We start from the raw sequence: 26,089 nt of genomic DNA on the forward strand, positions 1-26,089 counted from the left end.
ATGCCCAATAGCACAAGTCTTTTGGCGGCAGATTGCGCAGTTGCTACGGGACATATTTGAGAGAGAGGTTAAGCTGGACCCATGGGTGTTCTTGCTGGCTAGATCTATGGAGAACTGGACAAAAGCGGAACAGACCCTGTTGCATAAGGTGAACCTAGCCGCTAGGAGAGCATTGGCACAGGTGTGGCTGCGGAGCGAGGCTGTGGATTGCTGTGGATGACCTAACAGCCAGGGTTAGAGGCACGACAAAAAAGTTCGAAAAAGTTTGGGGCCCTTGGGAAGCCAGCGCAGCAAGAGCCTGAGGTACACACAAAAGATACTTCCCTAGATGGGATTAGATCAATTGGATATGGGTTGGCCTGGCTTTCCCTGCACCTCCCTCCTCCACCCTTCCCTAATTTTCCCATTTTCTAAATTCCTACTTACCCCTCTTACCTTTTTTCTCCTATCTTCTTTTTTACCATGAGAACTAATCGCAATTGTTGAAATAAAACCACTCAATATGTAACTAACTTACATTTCGAGAGGACATGAACAAACGGATAGCAATTTTTAAGTGATTAAGATACGGATTTTTAGGATCCGCACATGAAAGCATGAGAAAGGATAGGGCATGTCCTCTCGACTAAAGAAATGTCTGTGTGGTAATTTGTAGCTTTTTCACGTCTTTTCAGATTTTCCTTTGATGTTATAAATGTAAAATATACCAGGGAGGACAGTGTGTCAACGTTATACTGTATGTTATTCTCACTCCAAGATACGTTGGTGTAGTAAAAGTGTGCAAGGAGTGTCAATCTAATGTTCTTAAAGATGTAATGGGGACATGTCATACAAAATGTTACAACATCTTACAATGTTTCGATATATTGTGCTTTCACTGTAATGTTATACCTTGGAATAAATAAAGAATTAAAATAGAAATAATTTTGACTACAATTTGCAATTCCCGTTTCATTTCTCCACAATTCCCATTTTAGAAATGGCTGTATTAAATCAAACAACTTTATTGGCGGTCAGCGTGTGTTCAATGTATTTTTGGCATCTATTATGAAAAAGATTTGAGATTTTCCACTACAATAAGGTTGTTAGATCACATTTTTCCACCATGTATGTTTAGTTGGACCAGGACTCTAATAAATAATATTTCCATTTGAGCAAAGCTTTGCCTTTCATCTATAAATGTAGGTAATAAAAACAGTTGTATAAGACAGAGTGCACACAAAGTTTAAAGCTACAGGAAGTCCCTGATAGGCTGTCATTGACTTAGAAGCTGAAATGTTTGAGAATGTATCACTTTAAAGTTCCGTTTAAAGGAGACTCATTTGATATTATTGTTCCCATGACTATTTAAGTAAATATGTCATACTATGCCACATGCATTCAATGTTACTGTCTCCTTCGCCAGCTGTCCACGTTTTGTTTCCTCAGAAGTGGCACATAATGTTCTGTTTGACCACCTTGATGAGCAAGCTGTCAGAATGAAACATAGATTCCAAGCAATATACTGTTTATCATAAAGAGGACATTTGTGATGTTCACTTGGTAGAATGAGATAAAAGGTAACCTCATAACTCGACTCTATGAGCACTGTCACAGAAGCTCCCGTGCCACAGCCTGGTGGAGAGGCATAACAGCTAGCCTCCTGCCTACAGACTATGGGCCTGGTCACAGATTTTAAAATGATATATAGGATATGGGGGTACCTTGTGTTAATGTTGAGTTATTATGTAAAATGTTGAGCTGGATTAAAGCTATTGTGTTACTTGTATTGTGTAATAGCTATTGTGCTGTGTCTTGGTGTCCAAGCAAATTAAGTTATCATGTCTTGACCCAATTATGTCCCAGACACCAAGCAGTGGTTTGCATTGTGCTGGCTGAAGACCCCCTGTTGTGTGTAGGGGGATAAATGTTTTCTTGTTTTACCCAGTACGACTGGTCTTGTCAACTATATTGGGGACTTTTACAAAGTTCCAGAGGGCTAGAATCACTGTATGCTGTAGCTAAATCAAGGAGCAGTGGAGTATTAGAGAAGCGGAGACCAAGGGAGACACTAAGAGACCCTGGAACCCGTGTAAAGCACCCCTAAGGCAAGTGGGACTCCATTGCCTTAAGTGTCCTCCTAGGAGATGGACGTAGGCAAGTCTTTGGATGGGATGGATCTGGAAGGCTACGGCCAATTTGGCTATTTGTGTGTTGTGCAAGGAACACGTATACAAGATGCTTGTGAGGTGGAGTATGACTCCAGTACGATTGAATCATATGGGAACAATGGTTTCAGATACTTGTTGGAGAGGATGCAGAAATAGAGGCTCCTTTTCCATAAGTGGTTGGGCTATCTAAAGGTGATCAGGTTCTGGAATTTGATATGCTCTATGATTGATAATTAAATTAAGCTAGTAGCATTCAGGGCCCAAGACCTGAAGAAACATTGATACCATGTCCTGGTGTGCAGTACTTCATAAAATGAGTGAGGCGAATTTGATGGATGAATTAACCACCAAAGTTCATGCCTCAACTCGTTTCTATCGTGAGATATGAGTCTTGTGGCTTGCTTGTCCCTAATCACCAGGATTTCTCATGTCTATTGAGTTACATTTGCTTTCTGGTTGTGAACATTTACCGGACCCGGGGTTCTCTATCGACCCTTTCCACTCCCCCCTTCTCTTGTGTTTTCTCTCTTTTTCTCCCCGTTTTGTTGATATGGATACATAAAACTGTATTTGATGTTTTGGATTGTTGATCTTGGATCACTGTTTGTATGTATGACCTGCCATCTGCTTAAATAAACCCTTAAAATATACAGAGGTAGCAAAAAAAAAAAACTATTTTGGGAAAAACTGTCATTATTTCAAAACTTCACTTTATACAAAGCAGATTAAAAATAGAGTAAATGGCAAAAGACGGGCTCTCTGCAATAACCTTATCTTGTGTTGACATTGTGTTAATGATTGCGTTTAAACAGTCATTTCTTGCATTTGTTTCCAGATGGACATGTCCAAGGCTTCTTCCTTTAGAGTGCACCACTTCCTTTAGAGTGCACCATTTCACATCTATTTTCATTTACCCATCACATTGAGGAGGGAACTTCCAGCCTGAGGCTCACTAAATGAAAAGTACAATATATGTATTGATAGGAAGCTTGACTAAGTCCTTCTTTTGGATCCTTTAACATAAATATGTCTTTGGTCCCGACACAAGGCCGCCATTATTATTATTATTATTTCATGTTTTAAAGAGAAATTTGAGACACTCGCATGTTTGGTTCAATATGGCCTTAGATTACAGTTGTTATGCTATATCTTTGTTTATTTTTACACTATAGTAACCAGAACCACTACAGCTTATTGAATTTGTTCTGGTGAGTAGAATCGTTACCTTCAGGCTTTTTGCTGTAAACACTGTATTTTTAGAGAAAATGCAGTGTTTACATTACAGCCTAGGGATAACTTCACTGGCCACTCCTCAGATGGCTGTTAGAGATCCTTCCTGGGTCATGGCTGCCTAAAATGCATCCAAACATTCAGTATCTCCTCCCTCTGCATGCAGACACTGAACTTTCCTCATAGAGATTCATTGATTCAATTCATCTCTATGAGGAGATGCTGATTGGCATGGGCTGTGTTTGAATCATGCTGGCTCTGCCCCTGATCTGCCTCCTTGTTAGTCTCAGCCAATCCTCTGGGGAAGCGCTGTGATTGGATCAGGCTACCACTTCTGATGATGTCAGCAGACTGCTTGTTTTTCTGAATCTAACAGCATGCAGAGCTACAGCTTCAGGCTTGCATACAGTAAGATTTTTTATTATATTTATGGAGGCATTAGGGGCCCAGGGGGGCTAGATGGTTGTTTTAACACTATAGGGTCAGGAATACATGTTTGTGTTCCTGACCCTATAGTAATCCTTTAATTATAGTTTGCCTTCCCCTTTTTCACTCCCCTCCTGCATGCAGTGTTTCACTTAATTTGGCACTATCTGACATGCTCATGGATTGGCTGGGCCACTTCCTGATTAGATAAAAAATACAATTTAGAAAATGCAAATCCTTGGAGTTTACAACAAACGCAAGTGTTTAAAATCTGAGTATGTTTCTATTCCGTGTTGTTAACTTTGTTTTTTGCATCACTAATGGATTTTATGTATACACTTTTTGTGTCCCGCTTGTATACTTCATTAGCATCGTCTCCCACATTCCTCAGTTTCATATATTCCCATAACTCCCCACAAAAACACAGAACTAAGCGCACGAATGGTTTGAAATCAATCGTTACACAGGGCAGCAGCCATTTTGTTAATTCCCTTCCTGAAGGGACAGTGCAGGGTCTAGATTGGGAATGAATAATTGGTTGACTTTCAGTTGTTGTAGAGCTGCGCCCCGAAGGCAAAGCATCCTGCGGGTTTGTAGTTCTACAAGTGCTGGAGGTCTACCTTCTGGCCACTCTTGATCCAGATAAACTAGCCATTAAATCAAACTTTTGACTCTAAAATTCTACAGATGGTGCCCCATGCACCATGTTATATCAGAAGTACAGATAATTATATCATCCCCAATTCGAGGAGAAAGAAGATACAGACAGTTTAACTGGGGTATTTTTTTTATATTCGTGAACAATTTTTATACAACTTCTCAAAAAACCCTTGTAAATCACTTCCCAATGTTACCTCATGTGAAATATTGTGCAAGTGATTCACTTATCAAGTAGCTAACTGGGTGGCGAGGTATAAACAAGCACTTTCTACACAGAATAAACTACGGAAAAATATTTCTACAAAGCAAAACACTGTCAAAAATGGAACAGATGGAAAACTAGCGTGAACGTGGATTGGAAAATCTGTTAACTGCGGTGGTTTATTCGAAGAGTTGGATTGCCGCAGGGCTACTGATGGGGTTTCCCATAGCTCATTGCTTTCTCCAGTTTTCTAAGCAAAGAAAAAAAAAATAGCTCAAGATTTCTATAAAAAACTATTTATTCCTGGGGGGAGGTTATTAAATGTTTCCCTCAAGCAAATTTCAAAGACCATAACTAATAAATTACGCAATATTGTCCTCTATAAAAGAGATCTCTAACAAGTAGGCCTCCAGTCGTTATAAACTACAACTCCCACGAGGCTTTCCGAACCATTAGGCTGTGAATACATCATAAAAATGTAGGTCTGTAAAATCTTTTAGATGTTTGAAATTGAATTTACTTTAATACACATTGTACTACTCTTAAATGTGTATTTGCCCTGTTTTTACAATATTTTGCTGTGTAGATGTGGATATTAAGAAGAGAAAGAGAGAGATGAAATGGGCCAGTTTTGTAATCAACATTCAGAAAATAATCAACAAATTACATTTCATAGATCTGAGTTGTCTAGGGACTAGACCCCACACCATATGGAAGGGTAAAGAGAGAATACTGTTCAGTTCATTTGTAAATCAGGAATGGAAGTACAAGTTGTTGCAGTGGAAAATGGGAGAAAGATGCAGTAAATTAGTATGTCTTCGCTGGGCTGAGTGGATATTTTCATACAGCGTTCTTTAAAGGAATTGAGTCCGATGTCGCTAAATTCTTGGGAGAGGAAAAGAGAGACAGCCGTAGGAAGATTATGATCAGGATGAGAACTGAAATAAAACACATTTGACAAATTTTAGTTGGAGAGTGGTTTCTTCAAGCACTACATCTAGGATTTAACAGAGGAATAGTATATTTAATATAAAGCAGATAAGATCACAATACTTTCATACCTTAAATGGATACTATACGTGTACCATGCAATCTTTGACTAAAACAATGTCCAGATGTGTAAACATTCCATATTTAGTAAACATACACACACACAATGCATCCCTTACACAACGACAGCATGTATCCCTTACACAACGACAGCATGTATCCCTTACACACAAACACACAGCATCCACAAAGCACACACACTGTATCCACTATACACATATTACATCCACTCTATGCACACGCTTCCTGCTTTACACAGAAACATAGTGCATTCCATATACACACACACACATTGCATCCCCTACACACACACACACACAACATCCCCTACACAAACTGTATTCCCTATACACACACTAAATCCGCTCCATGAACTGGATTCCCTATACACACACATTGCATCCCCTACATACACACACACACAACATCCCCTACACAAACTGTATTCCCTATACACACACTAAATCCGCTACATGAACTGGATTCCCTATACACACACATTGCATCCCCTACATACACACACACACAACATCCCCTACACAAACTGTATTCCCTATACACACACTAAATCCGCTACATGAACTGGATTCCCTATACACACACATTGCATCCCCCACATACACACACACACAACATCCCCTACACAAACTGTATTCCCTATACACACACTAAATCCGCTACATGAACTGGATTCCCTATACACACACATTGCATCCCCTATACATACAATACATCTCCTACAGAAACTGACTTCCCTATACACTACATTCCATAAACACACACATTACATCCTCTACAATAGCACACAACACATCCCCAACACACATACACTTCACTCTCTGTGAGCCTTGTGGGTAGACTTCAGGGCGGTTCCTGGGGTCCAATACTTGAGCCTTGTAAGGGTCACCCAAATTTCTGATGGCAGCTGCCTGGTTACATGGGTGACATCTCATGTGGAAAAATATATCTTTAAACAGAATATACAGGTTGCCTTAATTCTTCACTTATTTTAGTACATACCTATGGCTCCCAATGTCCCAAAAAGAGTGCCCATAGCCGTTGAAACCGTTGGCATATTTTCCATCTTGTTCACTTCCCCAATGCATTGGTTACTGGAGCCGCATTGGCATACGCTGACTGAAGGGTCAAAAGGTGGAGAATTAGCCACAATGGATCCTGTAGGTCGCATGTGATTAATGCTATCAGTTCAATGAACCATATCAAACCGAGGGGCTTTTCACTAGGGCTCTCATTGGTTTGGAAACTGAACTACAAACTGAGAATTGTCTGGAATTCAAATTGTATTTCCCATTTATGGCCCTAATAACCAAAATGCATCAATTCTCCAAGTTACCAATGTTTCCAGGTCAGTTATTGACCTTAAATTTGAAATACCCTTTGAATTCCTGCAAATTCTCACGCTATCAAATAACCCGGTAAAAGCACCAAAACTCTTCCTATGGCAGGATTTTAATGTAGTTTCACGAAAATTCACAGGTGATGAATGGAGAGCCACTCCATTCAAGGGTTTATTACCTAAACACCGAACTGTAGGACACTGAAAGCCAAAATAGTCGATTTAGAAACGTCGACCAACTCGGCTATGATCCCAGCTTGGCTATTTTATTTTCAATTTCTCTGTTTGGCTTTCAATTCATTACAATTCACTGTATACGGGTAAAACCCAAAGACAGCTCTTTGAACTGCAGCACGTGTTCCACTTATACCGCGCTTTTATGAATTAGCAAACTGTTTCACTATCCACTTTCTAGCATATCTTATTTTTGTTTCCATACTGAAACAAACTTGACCTCTCTTCCAGCCGCCAACATCAGCATCCAGTGGATCCTCTTCAACTCTTGAAATTTCTTCTTCCGGGAGTCACGTCAGTACTGTGATCTTGCGCATGCACAGGAGTACAGCACTGAGGTTTTATGGAGGATCCCACGAGACAGCGGGAGCCTCAGTGGACATTGTCTTTTTTGCCCCACAGCCATCACTATTGACGGCTGGGGGACATAACAAAACATTACTCAGCCTTTTGTCGAGTTTTGTCAGGCCTAGTAAACATACATTAGGCAAAGTAGTCCCTGCTTTGTCTTATGTATTTTAGGAGAAACAGATGAGAAAAGAAGAAAAGAAGCCAGTAATGAGAGACATACATAAAAGAAGATTCAATGAAAGTTAGGGAATTATGCCTGACAGAGTTGCTTTAACCCCTTAAGGATGCATGACATGTGTGACGTGTCATGATTCCCTTTTATTCCAGAAGTTTGGTCCTTAAGGGGTTAATATAGAATAAGGTCTTATTTTTTTATCTAGTAATCATCAATTACTTACCTCCGCAATTATATTAAAACAGAATACATTGTCTGCATCGTCCTTCTCTGAGAAGTGTGTATTAATTCTGTTTTACAACAACAGCGAGGACCAATCTGAACATCACATAGCACTACTGGCTGGGTATGAATCAAAGATTAACAATAACATTAAATATAGAACGATTGTAATTTCTTAAATAAATGTTATGGAAAAACACGTGTGTGTGTGTATATCATATATATCAAACTATTACAGCGTATATATGTATATTTAATACGTATATATACACACGTACACAAACATGCACGCACACATACAGTCCCTCTATAATAAAATAAAGTTCACTATATTTTCGACTTGTATTTTAGTAACCTGAATTTATAGCCCCAAAGAAATAGCCAATAAACAATGGCACCCTGACAGAATCCACTCTGGCCAAAAATAGGCTGACATCCCTATGCTTTCTGTAACACTGCCAAATTCTAGAACGAGCCTTAACTCTTTCTCGGACAATGAGGTTAGCTACACATTAAACCCTGGCAATCGAGTGGTTAGAGCAGAGACTTTTACTCCTTCTCAAATAGATGTTTAATTGAAGACAGATGACCGAGAATAGAGCTTTAGGGCTTCTCCACAGGGGGCATTGTGGGAAAACCACTTACAATGTACTGTGAATAGAAAATCAACAAAAATATTAATGGAACCAGTCAGGGGAGATAAAACAGCTATTTGTCTGCACTCTGGACTGAAATAGTTAAGCAAATGTCAATATTAGGGGCATTATTCACTAAACAGTGAGTTGCATGAACTGATCACCAACTTTTGGCTCATATTGGAAAAAGCCATTAATTTGTCTTCAGGAAGGAAGCTGGAGGCAGCTGTGCCAGGTGTCAGGTGCCTTAGGATCAATTTCAGGTTTAAATTATTGGAAAAATGGTAAGAAAAAGTGAAAAGGTTTCTTTTTTAAAATTTTCTTATAATGATCCAGGTTGTATCTCCCTGAACCCTGGACATGTGAACCACGGTTGTGCTAGGGGTTCTTCTTCCTGATAGCCCACTGCTAAGTGAGAGGAAAGAGACGTGGCCCCAACTTGGACCAGCAAACCAAAGGACCCGCGTGTTTATGCAGCACAATTTGAGTATCAGTCTTCCTCCCAGTTGCTGTTTCAGATAGTCACCTCAATCTGGGGTGCTCATGGACACCTGAACCTCTGCAGAGTTATAGTCAATCTCAGAAAACAGCACATAAGTGGTCAAATGTCACCAGGGAATCCTGCTGAAGCTGTGCAGGCCTCCCATGAGCCATGGAATTTATGGACTCGTGCCCAGCCTACATGTTGGGCACATATAAGACGCCCCCTCGGTGTGCACTCAGGTAAGTCCGAGTTGAGGGTTGGTAGCTGGAAATGCCAGTATAACCCTCACTTGCAAGGGAGGGAAATGGGATATTCCACTGAGGATTCCACCATCTAATATATGGAGGACAGAGTGGTGGGCCACCTGCCTCATGTCCATGTCGCCAAGTAGGCCGCAGGATTGCCACAGCAGAAAGCTGACAAAATGGAGCAGAGCTCTCACAAACAAGTGCAGAGTGTAGGACCACCGGATTGCAGGATGTCAGCAGAGTTATCAGGATTAAGTTAGGTGATCAGAAAGTCGTCAAAAAGGGTTAAGATTCCAAAGGCCTCCTGGGGCTCAACCAAAGTGCAACCGCTCATCACGCCAGTCAAGCCCCGCACCCCTTCGCATTTCTTTAAGCAACATTTTCATAAATCTCTGCCAAGGTTCTGTGTGCTTTATCAAACGCAAGTTTCGTGTTCTATACACTTTGTTTCATTGTAAATTGTATCTAGTTTTTGAGAAATGATTAGTAACTAAAGAACAGTTTGCAGCACATATTTGTTAATCTCAATAAATATTATTTGACAAAACATTTTAACACTTTACATAAGAAATAAATTGTATCTTTGTTCACAATAAACAGCAACACACGTCCAAATCTTAGCTTAATCTAAACTGTGCCTGGATTTGGATCTGCAGGAGTCGTGGTTTGCAGAAAAGGTTTAAGACATAATTGGACAGCAACAAAGCTGCCTGAATACAATTTTACAGATTCCAAATCGTAAATCAAAACGGTCCCATTTGAAATCAGCTGTATTCAAGGAGGATTATAACGCAGGGGGTGTGAAAAAAAAACCCCAAGGAATTATTACAAGTTTATCCTCTTTGATTTTAAAATAATAAAACTCGAGTAGAATTTGTTGTTCACTAGGGAATTGTGGGAAATAATGAAGTCCTTTTCTTCTAGGTGGCTTTGGGGTTTATTCAATTAACACTTGGCTTATAGTGAGTAGATGCCCTAGGTATAAAATGTAGGCTGTATAAAATCCGTAAAGACCTGTTATGGGGATTGTGATCAAAGTGGAACTAACATGTTGTGTTTTGCCCATACAATAGCTAAAATTAATTTACATTATTTGACTTTTTATTCCATTTCACTTCATTTGTGAAGCTGTCCTGGCACAGTCTGGCATGGGATGCAAATTCTGATGGCCTAATTCATGCAGCAGATCTGGCTGCACTGAATGTGCATAACTGCATGGGGTAATATGGAAGGAGAGTCCAAGCACAGTTGCTGTAGCGGTACTTACCAGATCCACGAGCCAGTCGGAGTGCCTCCTCTTGAGCCTCCGCTCGGACATGCAGCCTGCAGCATATTACTATTTGTTTTAACGCATTATTCCTATGCGGCCTGCGGCATATAATTAGAAGCGCTGCTCAGAGCCCCAGGTAGGTTCAGACTCTTGTTGGTCCGCCTCATTCTGGTGCCGCCATGCACCCGTGTTTCGGGGAAGCAGACTTGATATGGACCAATCACAAGTAACTTAAAGATATTTAACCCCTTAAGGACCAAACTTTTGGAATAAAAGGGAATCATGACATGTCACACATGTCATGTGTCCTTAAGGGGTTAAACCTCCCTAGCCCTGTACATTGTGCCTTATTGTGGTTTCTGTCCAAGTACCCTTTAGTGCATTCCTTGATCTATTGTGTTATCTTCTGGTATTGACCTTGGCTTTGTTACTGACTCTGTGTTTATCTTTTACCCGCAATGATATAATCAGCACATAGTGGGCAGAATGAAACTCTGTCCTGGCTATGTACCCAGTATTGCTACTTAGTAGCTCTGGAGGATGCAGTGATGCATGTGGTTGCTGTGGTAACTCTACCACAAAGCAGTTTGTCCTAATGATACGTCTGCATAAACTGTTTAATCTCTGATTCAGAGAATATGAAATAATGCAATCTGAATATAAACAGTAACCTTACGAATTTAAGGCCTAGCTACGCTCTTTTCCTCTGGCGCTCAGAGTGTTAAATGCTAGAACACAATTGCTAACAAACACCATGGTACATCCATCTGCCAATTCGATCGCCCGTGATGGCAATTTGGCAACAATCCCCTGTAGCAGTCACAACTAAAATTAGCCATGTGTGTCTCCGTCTGCCTTTTGTAGCTCTCCCAAGATACTGTGTGTGTCTGGCACACACCATTACTCTGCTGAAAAAATAAACACACATAGCTCACCCTATCACTCATAACACGCTCAAAATAGAAGCAGCAGCCAGATGGACAGGGCTGGAAGAAATGGTTCCAGCCACATCAATAGTTTTACATGCAGAAATCCCCTTCCTACCCCCATTATTATTTCAATCGTCTATTTTTTTTTATTTTTTTTTTTAAAGGAACCAACTAAAGATCATAGTTGACATTTTTCTTTGATCGATCTCTGGTTGTCCATTTTATGCTCAGCTAAAGGCTGCATTTTCCCAAACAGTTCACAGGAGTGAACTATGACAGGAGGTGCAGCCTCCACAAATGGGACAGGTCGGGCTGGAAATCCATTAAAGAAAACAAATAGTAATACTAACCTTGCAAGTTTTTGCATCTCCTCTAAATTCGCAGCATTTGCAGCTTCTGCATTAAGCCCTCCCCACAGCAGGACTTGGCTGAACCCTCAGGTAATCGAGTTGATCATATCACGCCACAAAATAATTGCAGATAAAAGTGTGAAAGAGGCTTGCAGATGTGCACTGCCTTGCATGGCATGGACGCACTCAAAATAGACCAGGGAAAAACACAGCTTAAATATAAACGTTGCGCATGGACAGGGAACGTCCTAATTTCTATTTGATGGCTTGAAACTTAGTTTGGTGATTATTCTGTAAGCAGTGGCGTAATCTGAGATGCAAACATTTAGACAATTTTCCACTTTCAGCTATTTTCCAATCTCTGGCAGTTATTTATTAAAGGGACACTATAGTCAACCAGACCACTTCATCTCATTGAAGTGGTCTGGGGGCAGTGTTCCAGTCCCACTTGAGAAATTGCAATAATTACATTGCAGGACTAAGAATGCCTCTAGTGGCTGTCAATCAGACACCACTAGAGGCAATTCCTGGGGGCTAAATGACTTTTGGTCCCAAATGACGCGGGCCATCCTCACACTTAGCCCCACCTGTCGGATGATGTCGGCGCTGGTAAGTGTTAAAAGGGGGTGGAGGGGGGGGGGGGGGGGAGGAAGGAGGGATCAGTTTGGGTATTCAGGCCTGAAATTTGAAATTGACTTTAGATTCACTGTTTAATCCTGTAAGTTCACACTTTAACGAAAATCACGGATAATGAGTCTACATTCAGTAAATGCCTTGCAGTGTTACATAGATTCATTATTCAATCTAACTGGTTGACCTGCACATAATTTGATAGATTGATGTTAAAATCAATGGAATTTCCCCAATCAGGTCATGAAAAATCCTTGTGAAAATACAGATATTCTGTTTGCACATCCACTTCTTTCTGACAAGTTAAGAACTACCTTGACCCTTATCTGATGCATACACTTCCCTAGATGCCCATATCTATTTGTATCCTAGAAGATAAATCGTTTTGTTACCTGGGAGGTGCACACGCTGGCTTTGAGTGGGTTCACCACTGTCGCTAACGATTATCGGAACATAATACACCTTTGGTTCCAGGTAACTAATTACCATCGATAAATAAGCGTGAGTCTCTATATTAGGAAGAGAGACAGAAGGTGTTAGTTTACTTAGAGCTCTGTACATAAACGATAGGAAACTTTGAACGTTCAATGTCCAACACTTTAATCCATGAGCACATTATTAAATCTTTGTTTAAATTCAAATCTACAGCAAAATAATTTTTTTTTTTATCTACAAAAATTAAAACAGGGACTTTGACAGAGACAATATTATTATCACTAAAAACACAGTAACATGGCAATAAATTAAAATTATAAACAATAATATATAGTGGATTGCTTAGCTAACGGACGGCTACTTACTGGCTTCTTGAACTCCCTGACATTTCGGTCCAAAACCCAGGCATTTATTCACAAAAATATTGTTGTTGTGGGGAACTAATAACTCTACTGAATAAGAAAATCTGGGGCAAAACAGCAAAGTTTGATAAAAAAAACATGATGGTGAATAAAGTGGCACTGTCACCTTGCGGGGAATTGCACAATTTGCAAAGACCCCAAGAGGTGACATTGCCACTAGGGGTCTGGTGGTCGGGGAAAAGGTAAAGGTGAGATTTACTCACCTGAACCTGTGCCTCACGGGTGCTGCCCTCTTCTTCCGCCAGGAGCCAACGTCTCTGCCGCGGGATCCTCCATAGACCGTGCCAGTTCCCTGCAGTCGGCACTGGTGACAGCTGTCAAGATTGACAGTGTAGCTCTGCCCTGATCTAAGAAAGTCAGGTGGAGTAGAACAACAGACATAGTAGACCCTACTTGTCTCTATATTTATATTGACTGGGCTGGAATTTCAGTGAAATTCCAACACGGTCAAAATTAGTATTTCATAAAGATTCTATCTTTATGAAATACTCATTTTTCAGGTGGTTGACAGTGTCACTTTAAATCGGAGCAGATTGATAACTCACCAAATTTAATTATTTAGAGAATTTATCCAAAAGGACATTATCTACCCAGCATTTTGAATTTTCCTGATTTTGTTCCGATGAGGATACCTGCCTAGTCGATACTGTTTAGATGATTTATTAGCACAATCTACTCTCCGTTTTTAGGAGGATAAGTCAATAGAAAGTTCTATGGAACTTGTGTGGAACTATTTAATTAAAAACCACAGACGCACTTTTGGAGCAACATACCATTCAGGTGAGTTATCTTCCATTTTACTTGCACATTAGGGTCATTAACAACTTGAAACGTGAACGGAGCACCATTTTGTCCTGAATCGAGGTCATAGGCCTTGATGAGAATCCTCTGGGTGTCCACTTTATTACTGCAGAAGAATGCTTTCGAGTAGTCTCCCACAAGAAAGGGTATATTATCATTGACATCCACGATGTGCATCACAATCTCTGCACTTGCCGAAAGACCATGATCCCCTAAATAAGAACAGAGAGATGATTATATTTGAAATTCAGCCACAATTAATTTCCTTGAAGACATTCCTTTCACCAGTTCGGCTTAGCTTAATAGATTCCATTAAGAAACAAAAATCAATTAGTTATTTGACCAGAAAAGACACCACAACTCAGAGAAAAGGGAGACAAATCGTAGCTCAATGATCGCTAACATTGGCACTGCAGATGTCTGCAAATTATAAATAAAAAAAGAGAGGCATCTCCCACAGTGTAAAAACATCTACACTATTTACTAAACAAAATAGAATTCACAAATATCATGGGAGAAATAAGCCCCCTATAGCAGCATCTATACTCCAAGAATATGGTCAGTCCTTGACAGTTCTCATTCATGGGTGGTCCCCCGCTTCCAACAATCCTGGAGTCTGCCTATAAGCTCAGTAATGCAGCTAATAAGTGGAGTCCATGATACAAAGTAAGTGGAACATTGTCCGTAGAGAAGGATGAGCTGTGCAGTATAAATCTAAGAAACTTTTTGAAGGCAGTCTGTTTGGTAACTTTTAAAACCCCTAAATCTTCACGTAATGTCAATCAATTGATGAAGTGCAGTCTACGCAGCACAAATAATGTAAGTGTATTCCTACCCCCTGGATCTCAGTGATGGCAAGGATGAAAGACTATAATTTTGCAATATAAGAGGAATTTGTACTACAGATGCTGGTGAATAACAGGCTGACTGTGCATCATGGGAAATTGGGTGCACAAATATCTGTTGTGCCAGGTTAGCCATTGGTGTACTTGCTAATGAACCTATACTGCTTTTTTCTTTTTATCTGTGTATCACAATCTACTCACTTTTGGAATTCCCAGCAGCCAACGCGACTTGTCATCTACATTCAGGGATCAAGTCTTGATGGTACTTCCTACTCCTTGGATAACGTTTGTGTGGCATCGTGGACCAGAAGGTGGAGAAATGTTTATAGGGCAGCTTAATGACAGGCAGTGTACATTGTATTGGGCAATGTTAATGAATACTATCAGCTATACTGATAATGGCTGGCTTCTAGCGGTACACACTTTCTCGGCCCCAGGGAGGAAACAGCAGGAAGGAAAGTTACATTGCCCGATGGCTTCCTCAGGCATTTATACTAAATTACAGCTCTGGTGCACTATCCATAACACGGGACCTCTGTGCTGGCACAGACCAATTAAATAGACTTGGTACTCTATTAATAAATACTGTTTTAAAGCGATGGTCTCTGACCAGTGAGTAGCCAGATGTACGCTAAGTTATCTCCGCAGCGGGACTGACATACTGACCTCGAGCTGCAGATTGTTCCTAGAATTATGGACTTGTAACAGAAAAGAATAGTGAACAAGTAATGTTCCACGATTGAAATAAATATAATGAGTGGACACAGCTTGCCAGGATACGTTTGTCTAACCTAGTACCTTGTTCAGGATTCCTGCGCAGATGGCATCGAGTGAATGGTGATACTTTGATACTTGGTGAGACTGAGTATAAATGCACTCATCTCAGTGTTAACTAAGGGCAAAGACATGCGCTATTTACACTGAGACTACCTCCCAACATTTTAAATGGACAAAGAGGGACACTTTCATTTTAGGGGTGTGGACAGAGTAGGGGCTGTTCCGTGTAATTTTAGGTGACTTCAGGGCCGCCACCAGAAATTTTGGGGCCCCTAACTCAGCTCAGGGTCTGGGCCCCCTGGGGCCTGCCTCTAAATACCGCCCACTGGGTCCACACACAGAAACAAACGCACACACTGATACAAAAGGACACAGATACATACTAACAGACACACATACTGAAACAGACATACACGCATACAGGCATACATACTGACACACACATACTGAGACATACACACAGGCATACATAGTGACAGACAGACACATAATAACATACATACAGACACACATACATACAGACACCGACATACATACATACATACATACACACACACACACATTCATACATACAGACACTGACATCCATACACACATACATTCATAATGGCATACAGACATACAGACTGACATACATGCATATATACAGACATACTGACAGACATACATGCATACAGACATCCATACACACATACACACAGACCTACGTTCATAATAATATGCAGACATACATTCATACAGACATACATATATACATATATAATGACATACAGACATACATATATACATACATAGACATACATACATACAGACATACATGCATGCATACAGACATACACAAACATACATAGACAGACATACATACGTAGATATACATGCATGCAGTCAGACAGACATAGACATACACACAGACATACATACAGACATACACACGGACATGCATCCAGACATACATACATACATACAGACATATACATACATAGACATACACACAGACATACATACAGACATACACGCATAGACATACGGACAGACATACATGCATGCAGACACACATACATACACAGACAGACATACATACACATACATGCATCCAGACACACAGACATACATGCATACAGACATACACGCATACAGACAGACAGACAGAGACATACAGACAGACATGCATGCATCCAGACATACATACATACATAGACATACATGCAGACAGACATACATACACAGACAGACATACATACACATACATGCATCCAGACACACAGACATACACGCATACAGACAGACATACAGACATACACAGACATGCATACAGACATACACATACATGCATACAGACAGACAGACATGCAAACATACACAGACATGCATACAGACATACACATACATACAGACATACATGCACACACACAGCTCATTTTCCAGCCACCCTCCTGTCTCTTACCTTTTCTTTGCAGGAGGGTGGCTGGGGATGATGTGAGTCGGCGCTGCTCCCTCTTCATTGCCTGGCTCTCCCTCTTCACGGCTGGGCGGGCGGGCGCGCTCCTCCCGCGCGGAGTGAGCTGGGAAGTGAGCACTTCCTCCCAGCAGCACTTGCGGCTGCTTTTTTTTTTTTTTTTTTAAAGGGGCCCGGTCGCGCTATACAACGGCCACAGCGCTGACCGGGCCCCTGAAGGAGGGGGTTCATCGGGTGGCCCTAAGTGTGTGGGCCACCCGATGGGCCCCACACGTGGGGCCCGGGCGGCCGGGCCCCCCAGGGCCGCCGGGCCTGTGACAACTGTTATGGTTGTCACCCCCTGATGGCGGCCCTGGGTGACTTACTAATAATTTACAAAACTAAAATGTAATTTAGAACAAGAACAATGTATCTTATTTACACAGACTGATTTCTAAACACATTTATTGTATTTTAAAGACACATTACTGGGAGTATTATTGCTGTGGAGCTCTGTTATACATTAAGACACATTACTGGGAGTATTATTGCTGTGGAGCTCTGTTATACAATCAGGCACATTACTGGGAGTTTTATTGCTGTGGAGCTCTGTTATACACTCAGACACATTACTGGGAGTTTTATTGCTGTGGAGCTCTGTTATACACACAGACACATTACTGGGAGTATTATTGCCGTGGAGCTCTGTTATACACTCAGACACATTACTGGGAGTATTATTGCTGTGGGGCTCTGTTATACACTCAGACACATTACTGGGAGTATTATTGCCGTGGAGCTCTGTTATACACTCAGACACATTACTGGGAGTATTATTGCCGTGGAGCTCTTTATACACTCAGACACATTACTGGGAGTATTATTGCCGTGGAGCTCTGTTATACACTCAGACACATTACTGGGAGTATTATTGCCATGGAGCTCTGTTATACGCTCAGACACATTACTGGGAGTATTATTGCTGTGGAGCTCTGTTATACACTCAGACACATTACTGGGAGTATTATTGCTGTGTAACTCTGTTATACACTCAGACACATTACTGGGAGTATTATTGCCGTGGAGCTCTGTTATACACTCAGACACATTACTGGGAGTATTATTGCCATGGAGCTCTGTTATACACTCAGACACATTACTGGGAGTATTATTGCTGTGGGCTCTGTTATACACTCAGACACATTACTGGGAGTATTATTGCTGTGGAGCTCTGTTATACATTCAGACACATTACTGGGAGTATTATTGCTGTGGAGCTCTGTTATACACTCAGACACATTACTGGGAGTATTACTGCTGTGGAGCTCAGTTATACACTCAGACACATTACTGGGAGTATTATTGCTGTGGAGCTCTGTTATACACTCAGTCACATTACTGGGAGTATTATTGCTGTGGAGCTCTGTTATACACTCAGACACATTACTGGGAGTATTATTGCTGTGGAGCTCTGTTATACACTCGGACACATTACTGGGAGTATTATTGCTGTGGAGCTCTGTTATACACTCGGACACATTACTGGGAGTATTATTGCTGTGGAGCTCTGTTATACACTCAGACACACCAACAATATGGGGCTCCTAGATAAGGAGGGACATTAGTATAGAAAAGAGGGACTGAGGGATTTTGGCTCAACATAGGAACTGTCCTTCCTAAATAGGGACACTGTACCATGCAGATGGTACTTTGAGCTTTACCATGACACATACAAAGGATTTTCATTAAACTATAACCATAACCACTGCAGTTCTCAGGCTGTAAGGCCCATGTATCGGACATGCTTGCTATAGAGTGCTCATGGGTAATTGCCATTCACCAGGCACATGTTTCTGGGCAATGAGACTGCAGGCCTCCTGCTGCGTTTAAAGTAGGCGGGAGATTGGAGAGATTAATTGCACAATGATCTACATTTAAACTCCACTGCAATTACCTCAATTATTCCTAATATAATGGGAGTGATGAGTAACTGTGTGTGTTTTTTTTCTCTTTTTCTTTTTAACGCTTTGATTGCCAAGAATCACAACACAGCGTTCAGTGTACAATGTGTCTGCCCTATTGACTGACAGTTTGCCCAGAAACCAATCTGGCCCGCGGATTAACACTTGCTGGTGCAGCTGCTGGACCTTGGAGTGTGAAATAGTTAAGATGTCGGCAATCTCTTCCTTCCAAGTCTGTTTACAGCCTTCATCACACAGTGTATTAGTGTCAGCAATCCCCTCATCTTTAATCTGATACATTGATTTACTCTCAGGATATGTAATGGAGAGGGTAGCACAGGAGAAATAGTGCTAGTGAAAAAAACCTAAAAATGGAGTAAGAAGACAATGTGGGACTATTATTATTAATATTTGTAAAACGCCAACAAATTCTGCAGCATCGGAAAATCAGAAGATACACTAGAAATGATTTTAGGGCACTAACCCCTGCTTGATTGCACAAATTACAGACAATATATCACTTAACCCTTTCCAGGCATGCTCGTTCAGTAATACACACTTCAGCAATGCTTTTTAGACTTCACTGGATGTTGGAGAGTATCCACTGGGTTCTAGACCAAGCCAAAAGCAAAAATGCAGAACCAGATGTTGGAGAGTATCCACTGGGTTCTAGACCAAGCCAAAAGCACCAATACAGAACCAGATGTTGGAGAGTATCCACTGGGTTCTAGACCAAGCCAAAAGCACCAATGCAGAACCAGATGTTGGAGAGTATCCACTGGGTTCTAGACCAAGCCTAAAGCACCAATGCAGAACCCGATGTTGGAGAGTATCCACTGAGTTCTAGATCAAGCCAAAAGCACCAATGCAGAACCAGATGTTGGAGAGTATCCACTGGGTTCTAGACCAAGCCAAAATGACCAATGCAGAACCAGATGTTGGAGAGTATCCACTGGGTTCTAGACCAAGCCAAAAGCACCAATGCAGAACCAGATGTTGGAGAGTATCCACTGGGTTCTAGACCAAGCCAAAAGCACCAATGCAGAACCCGATGTTGGAGAGTATCCACTGAGTTCTAGATCAAGCCAAAAGCACCAATGCAGAACCAGATGTTGGAGAGTATCCACTGGGTTCTAGACCAAGCCAAAAGCACCAATGCAGAACCAGATGTTGGAGAGTATCCACTGGGTTCTAGACCAAGCCAAAAGCACCAATGCAGAACCAGATGTTGGAGAGTATCCACTGGGTTCTAGACCAAGCTAAAAGCACCAATGCAGAACCAGAGTGAAGACTTGGAATCATAGGGCACTACCCAAGGAACTGGTGTAAGCAGCACAAAGAACGACAGTCCAGAAAGACAAGACAATTATTATAGAAGAAAGGAGAAATCTGAAGGTAAGTATAGATCTTTACACGGAAATGAGAACTATTGACCCCCCTTTACTATTATTAGTGTGAGTGGGTAACTAGGGACTATTTATTGGAGGGTGGCTAGGGACTTGGGAATCCTGGATCCTAAAAAGAGGGCGGTGGGGATGGATAATAGCACGTCCCCCTCTTATTGTACTTCTACCTCTTATTTGCTGGATAGGGGACGTGTGGGGCGAGCCAGTGTCATGCCATCTATATTATAGCCCAGCTTCCTTCTTATCAAACATTTTTTAAATTAATGGAATGACTTGAGACATCTAAAGTAAGTTAATAACATTCTCAAGTATATTCCCGTTTCTAAATATTTTTCGGATTTTATAGATGTGAAATATTTTTAATATTAAATATTACTGATGTGTAATAAGAGTAGTTTATTGGATCTAATACAATGTTGCCTTTTCAGACTACTCTACTCTTGCTTGCAATCCATTTGACTCTGTGCTGCCCAGTTCTTGTCGACTTTATCGCTACATCCTGTTACAGATGTGACTTGATCCAAATTTCAATCCCTTCTTGATTCCTGTCTGTCTTAGAGTGATCTGTGTGCTGGCTAAGAACCCGAATACACTCCTTGGATGACCTTTTATACTTTGATATGTAGCGGTTTATTGAACTCGATTATTTTGCTATTTTACAGTTCTAGTCTTTCGATCCTGCTTTGGTTCCTGTTTTCCATCTGACCTTATCACCATACAAGGTGGGTATGTTGGCCAACAAAGTCCAAAACCCAACTTGTTGACAAGGCTGGCTGTCTGTCAGTATCTTACTCTACTACTGTACAAATGCTCTGGCATACAATAAGCTTGACATCTGTATCTTTCGAGATCATGACGTGATATGCGAGAAGAACATTCATAATGAAACAGCCAGTTATCTGGAGAAAGCTCCAAAAACGTACTGGTTGGAAGGCAAACTAACCTACTCTTTCCAATCAAGATAACTAGATTTGAGCGGATCCATATGTGAATTATTTCCTGGAAATGATGAGAGGTACAATATCCCAAATAGTTATTCTTTATATTTGCAAGCCATCTAGCTGCCACAAAAGAGAAGAAATTGAGAAATTCTTTAAAACGGACCTTTGTGGCATTCAAACCAGAGTGTCCACAGAGTCCCTTTAAATTGCGTCCAAGAGCCGAAACATCACTTACTGTTCCTTAGCATGTCTGAAAGGTTAAATATCCAAGGTTTTGAATGACAGAAAACATTTGCACGCTGTAGAACAGATCCAAGACACGTGTTCTATGATAATCCCTTCTGAATATTCAACCCGCAAAGACATTATTCATTTAATTGTCTCCATCTTTCATGCAGTGCTAAATGCAAGGACTCACAATATACCAATCAGGCGTAATTATAGCTTATTTGCTTTCGTTTGAGACTGTGTTTAAACTTTGTATTCTTTAAAAGGAAAAAAAAACAAATATGAGGAGAAGCTGCTTCAAGCATTATAATCAGAAGGCAAACAATCTGAGTTTTAGTTTTGTTGATTCTACATCTGGATAGGGATTTGGGAGGGGGTTAACAGCTGGAATAAACCTCCTCTGCAAGGCACAGAAAGACAAGTTACAGTAAAAGAAAAGCTTGTGCTTTTGCAAGGATATTGTAGAACTATGACCAGTACCAAAACGGCAGAATATGGAAAGTGGTGGGGTGGAACATGTAGTCATTCTTGGGCAAAGATGTAAAGATAAGGCAACTGCAAGTTATTTCTTTGCATTACTAGGTATGCTACACACTGTTAAAATGTGGATTAATATCAGAAATTGTCTATATAAAATAATAGTAATGATAAAAAATATATATTATAATATATTTGACATTTACATATTTTACATATCCAGCCATTTATTTTATTTTTTAAACTTTTTTTTTTTTTATTTTTATTTTTTTAACTTCTCCTGTTCCTGGAACATCTATACCACCATTCTACCCAGCTAGGGGCGCCCACCAGGATGTTTCATGGTGGGCTGCTTGCCCCTGTCTTGGGCCGATCCTCAAGGGGGAGGCACCATCTGGCCACCTCAGGGTGCCCCCAAAGCTGTGCTAGGTAAGGCAGAGCAGGCACATGCTTACCTTGATGGCAGGTGCCTGCTCTGCCAACAAATGCCAGTGAATGTCCGGAGGAGAGGGGGAAGGAGAAGCCAGGCGGCGAGGGAGGCTGTTCTTGCAGCCACTCACTCCTCCCTTGCGCGCACTCTGTGATGCTGGGAGCCGGATTATGACATAATTACGGCCCTGGCATACTAAACAGCGGGCAGGAGGAGTGAGGAGCTGCCCCACACTGGACCCCATGCAGGTGAGTGTTTGACTGTCAGTGAGTGTGTGTGTCTGTCAGTGAGTGTCTGCCTGTGTGCGTGTCTGTCTGTCAGTGAGTGTCTGCCTGTGTGTGTGTATGTCAGTGAATGTCTGTCAGTGAATGTCTGTCAGTGTGTGTGTCTGTCAGTGAGTGAGTGTATGTCTGTGTGTGAGTGTGTTTGTGTGTGAGTGAGTGTCTTTGTGTGTCTGTCAGTGAGTGAGTGTCTGTGTGTCTGTCAGTGAGTGTGTGTTTGTCAGTGAGTGAGTGTATGTCTGTTAGTAAGTGTCTGGTGTGTGTCTGTCTGTCAGTGAGTTTCTGTGAGTGTGTGTGTGTGTCAGTGAGTTTCTCTCTGTGTGTGTGTGTGTGTCTGTCAGTGAGTGTGTGTGTGTCTGTCAGTGAGTGTGTGTGTCTGCCAGTGTGTGTCTGTCAGTGAGTGAGTGACATGAGGGGGCGCAAAATGGTTCTTTGCCTATGGCGACAGAAATTCTTGCATCGACCCTGATTATATCTACCTGCTACCTGTATCCTGGCAAGAATTACACTTTGGAGGAACTGCTCTACATTATATCCCTGGTGCGGATTATATCACCCAAGAGTTAATACCTGAGCAAGTGTATATTGTTCCATCAGATGTGAGTAGATTACTTTTACCTTTATAATTATTAGTGTACAGTTTTACAGAGAGCACTACTTTTTACCTTTTGTATCTTTGTATATATCCACCTACATGCCTAGTGACTGACTCCTAGAGCAACATATCCGTCAGTGGGGATTGTACCGCTGCATGCTGTTATACTCAGAGCTGTTTCTTTAGCTCTACTAAATGTGAGTTCTACAACACAGACCTCTTTGCTGTTTGTTCTGCACTTGGTACTAGATACTCTGCACCATTACCAGTTATCTTTCTGCTTTATTACATATACCTGCCACCATCAGAAGCCTGGACAATTTACAAGTAATGAATACTCCAATTTTCCAGATATCTAAAATTAAATAAACATTCCAAATATCCACTACAGTGCAGGAGGATGGGGCAGTCACAATAGATTCCGGAATTTTAATCAGGCAGTTGGGGAAAGTACAAAGTTGGAGATGACTCAATTGGTTCTTGTTATTTTCGGCTATCGGCAGGTCTAATTCTATATCTCTCCATTCACTATAAAAAAAACAAAAACAGCTTACTGTCGCAGACGAGCATTGAATGAAAATATATATTTTTTAAAAAACAACTTTTAAATGAGTTGTCTCTGAATGCTCTGACATCATCTGTAACCTGCGACTCATCTCCAGCAGCAGCAAGGACAAATAATCAGAAGATACACTAGAAATGATTTTAGGGCACTAACCCCTGCTTGATTGCACAGATTACAGACAATATATCACTTAACCCTTTCCAGGCATGCTCGTTCAGTAATACACACTTCAGCAATGCTTTTTAGACTTCACTGGATGTTGGAGAGTTAACGCTAAGTTTTTATTTCTGAAAATCATGAAGGTGCAGGTCAAGGAGTGACTCACACATAGCTCCTCAAAAATAGACTTCCTATTTTTTGTATAACTGCATTAAATAAATGATGCACATGTACTAAAAATGACGAGATAGCACAAGACAGGCATCTGTTAGCTACTAGCTAAAACTCTGTAGCTATATTCAGATTGAATGCTATACCCTGCAGCTCTCTGCAGATTGATCCCTGCAGCTCTTCATAGACTGAACACTGAAACTTGCACCTTTTCATAGACTGGACACTGAACCCTCCAGGTGTCGACTGACTAAACACTGAACTTCGCAGTTGATCATTGACTAAACGCTGAAATCTGCAGCCCCCCCATTGACTAAACACTGGACTATGCATCTCTCCAGAGTCTCACTCTTCCAGTTCTCCACTAACAGAACCTTGAAACCTACCATTCTTCAAAAAATGAACCCTGCAGTTCTATACAGACGTAAAGGGTCACTCTAAAGCACCATAAATCACAAAAGTGATTCTGTTGCATAGATCCAATCCATGCAGCCTTAAAAAACAAAAACAAAGCTAAATTGCATTTATTTTATGTGTAGGACCGCCTCCCTGAGCTGTCAATCACTTGCCTTGATGACTCTCTTCCTGGCTTGCAATATCAGTTTTGTGCAATTTTTGTGGCAGCATACACAGAATACTAATTCCAGATGCCTTGGATGGGTTGCCTTTGGCTAGATGAGTTTCACACAGTGTCAAAGTTGCTGCTGCCCATCTCTTTTCGAGCTCTACCCTTTTTATATGCAGAAATCAGAGTGAAAAAAAATGCCAAACCAATCTGTTGGGAATTTATGTCCCGTCATTGGGCACAAAAAGTTGCCTTACAACAATGAATGAACATCTGAACAAAAGGGAATGGTTATTTACTAGTGGTAGTGGTCGGTTTCTGCAGCTAAAAAAAAGCTAAAGTTTTAGGGATTAGGAAACATTTGTGCAAAATTTAGTAAACGTACAGTTTTTTGAGACAAATAATTATATGCATTACAAAAATATATGCATTTTCAGTGTCTCCTTTTTACACTAAGCCCTCTATTTCTCCATAAACCAAAAATCACATTAAGCCAAGATAAAAGTATATGTGTTACCGTACAGTAAAACATCATGCATTTAAGATGGGCTGCAGGTGTTTTTTTTATACCTTCCTTTGGTTCATCATTGTGACACTGTAAATGGATACAAAATAACTGATGGGATTTACCACATGTGTAACATACCTTCCTCTGTCACCACAACCTGTACAGTGTATGTCTCATCTGACACCTCTCTGTCTATAGCATGGAGCAGGTGGATCTTCCCAGAATGCTCTTTGACAGAAAGCCATTTTCTAGAATCATTCTTGATGCTGTAGCTGTGCAGGGAACATTAGGGGAAACAGATTTATTTACATTAAAAAAAACAAAAAAAAAACACTTAGATTGTTTGTTTTCCAGAGTGGGCCGGGGGGCAATTCCCCCCAGGCTGCCCTAAATCCAGCACAAAAAAAAGAAAAATCTGAATCCCCTGCCTCTGACTCTGGCCCTGCCTCTGGCTGGGGACTCGGATTTTTCAAATTACTTCTTT

General features: G+C 41.0%; 1 protein-coding gene across 1 annotated transcript in view; it reads right to left on the minus strand.

The window, feature by feature from the left end:
• Nucleotides 1-5,236: 5,236 nt before the first annotated feature.
• CDH16 (cadherin 16) overlaps nt 5,237-26,089 on the minus strand; it is a 66,023-nt gene continuing 45,170 nt past the window's right edge. The window contains exons 14-18 of the mRNA XM_063438013.1: nt 25,744-25,877; nt 14,234-14,473; nt 12,996-13,112; nt 6,739-6,855; nt 5,237-5,606 (exon numbers count right to left, since the gene is read on the minus strand). Of these exons, the coding sequence (XP_063294083.1) occupies nt 5,509-5,606; nt 6,739-6,855; nt 12,996-13,112; nt 14,234-14,473; nt 25,744-25,877 (706 nt within the window). The 3' untranslated portion in view covers nt 5,237-5,508. The remainder of the gene's footprint in view (nt 5,607-6,738; nt 6,856-12,995; nt 13,113-14,233; nt 14,474-25,743; nt 25,878-26,089) is intronic.

The sequence above is a fragment of the Pelobates fuscus genome, chromosome 12, assembly GCF_036172605.1.
Source record: "Pelobates fuscus isolate aPelFus1 chromosome 12, aPelFus1.pri, whole genome shotgun sequence".
NCBI classification, from domain to species: Eukaryota; Metazoa; Chordata; class Amphibia; order Anura; family Pelobatidae; genus Pelobates; species Pelobates fuscus.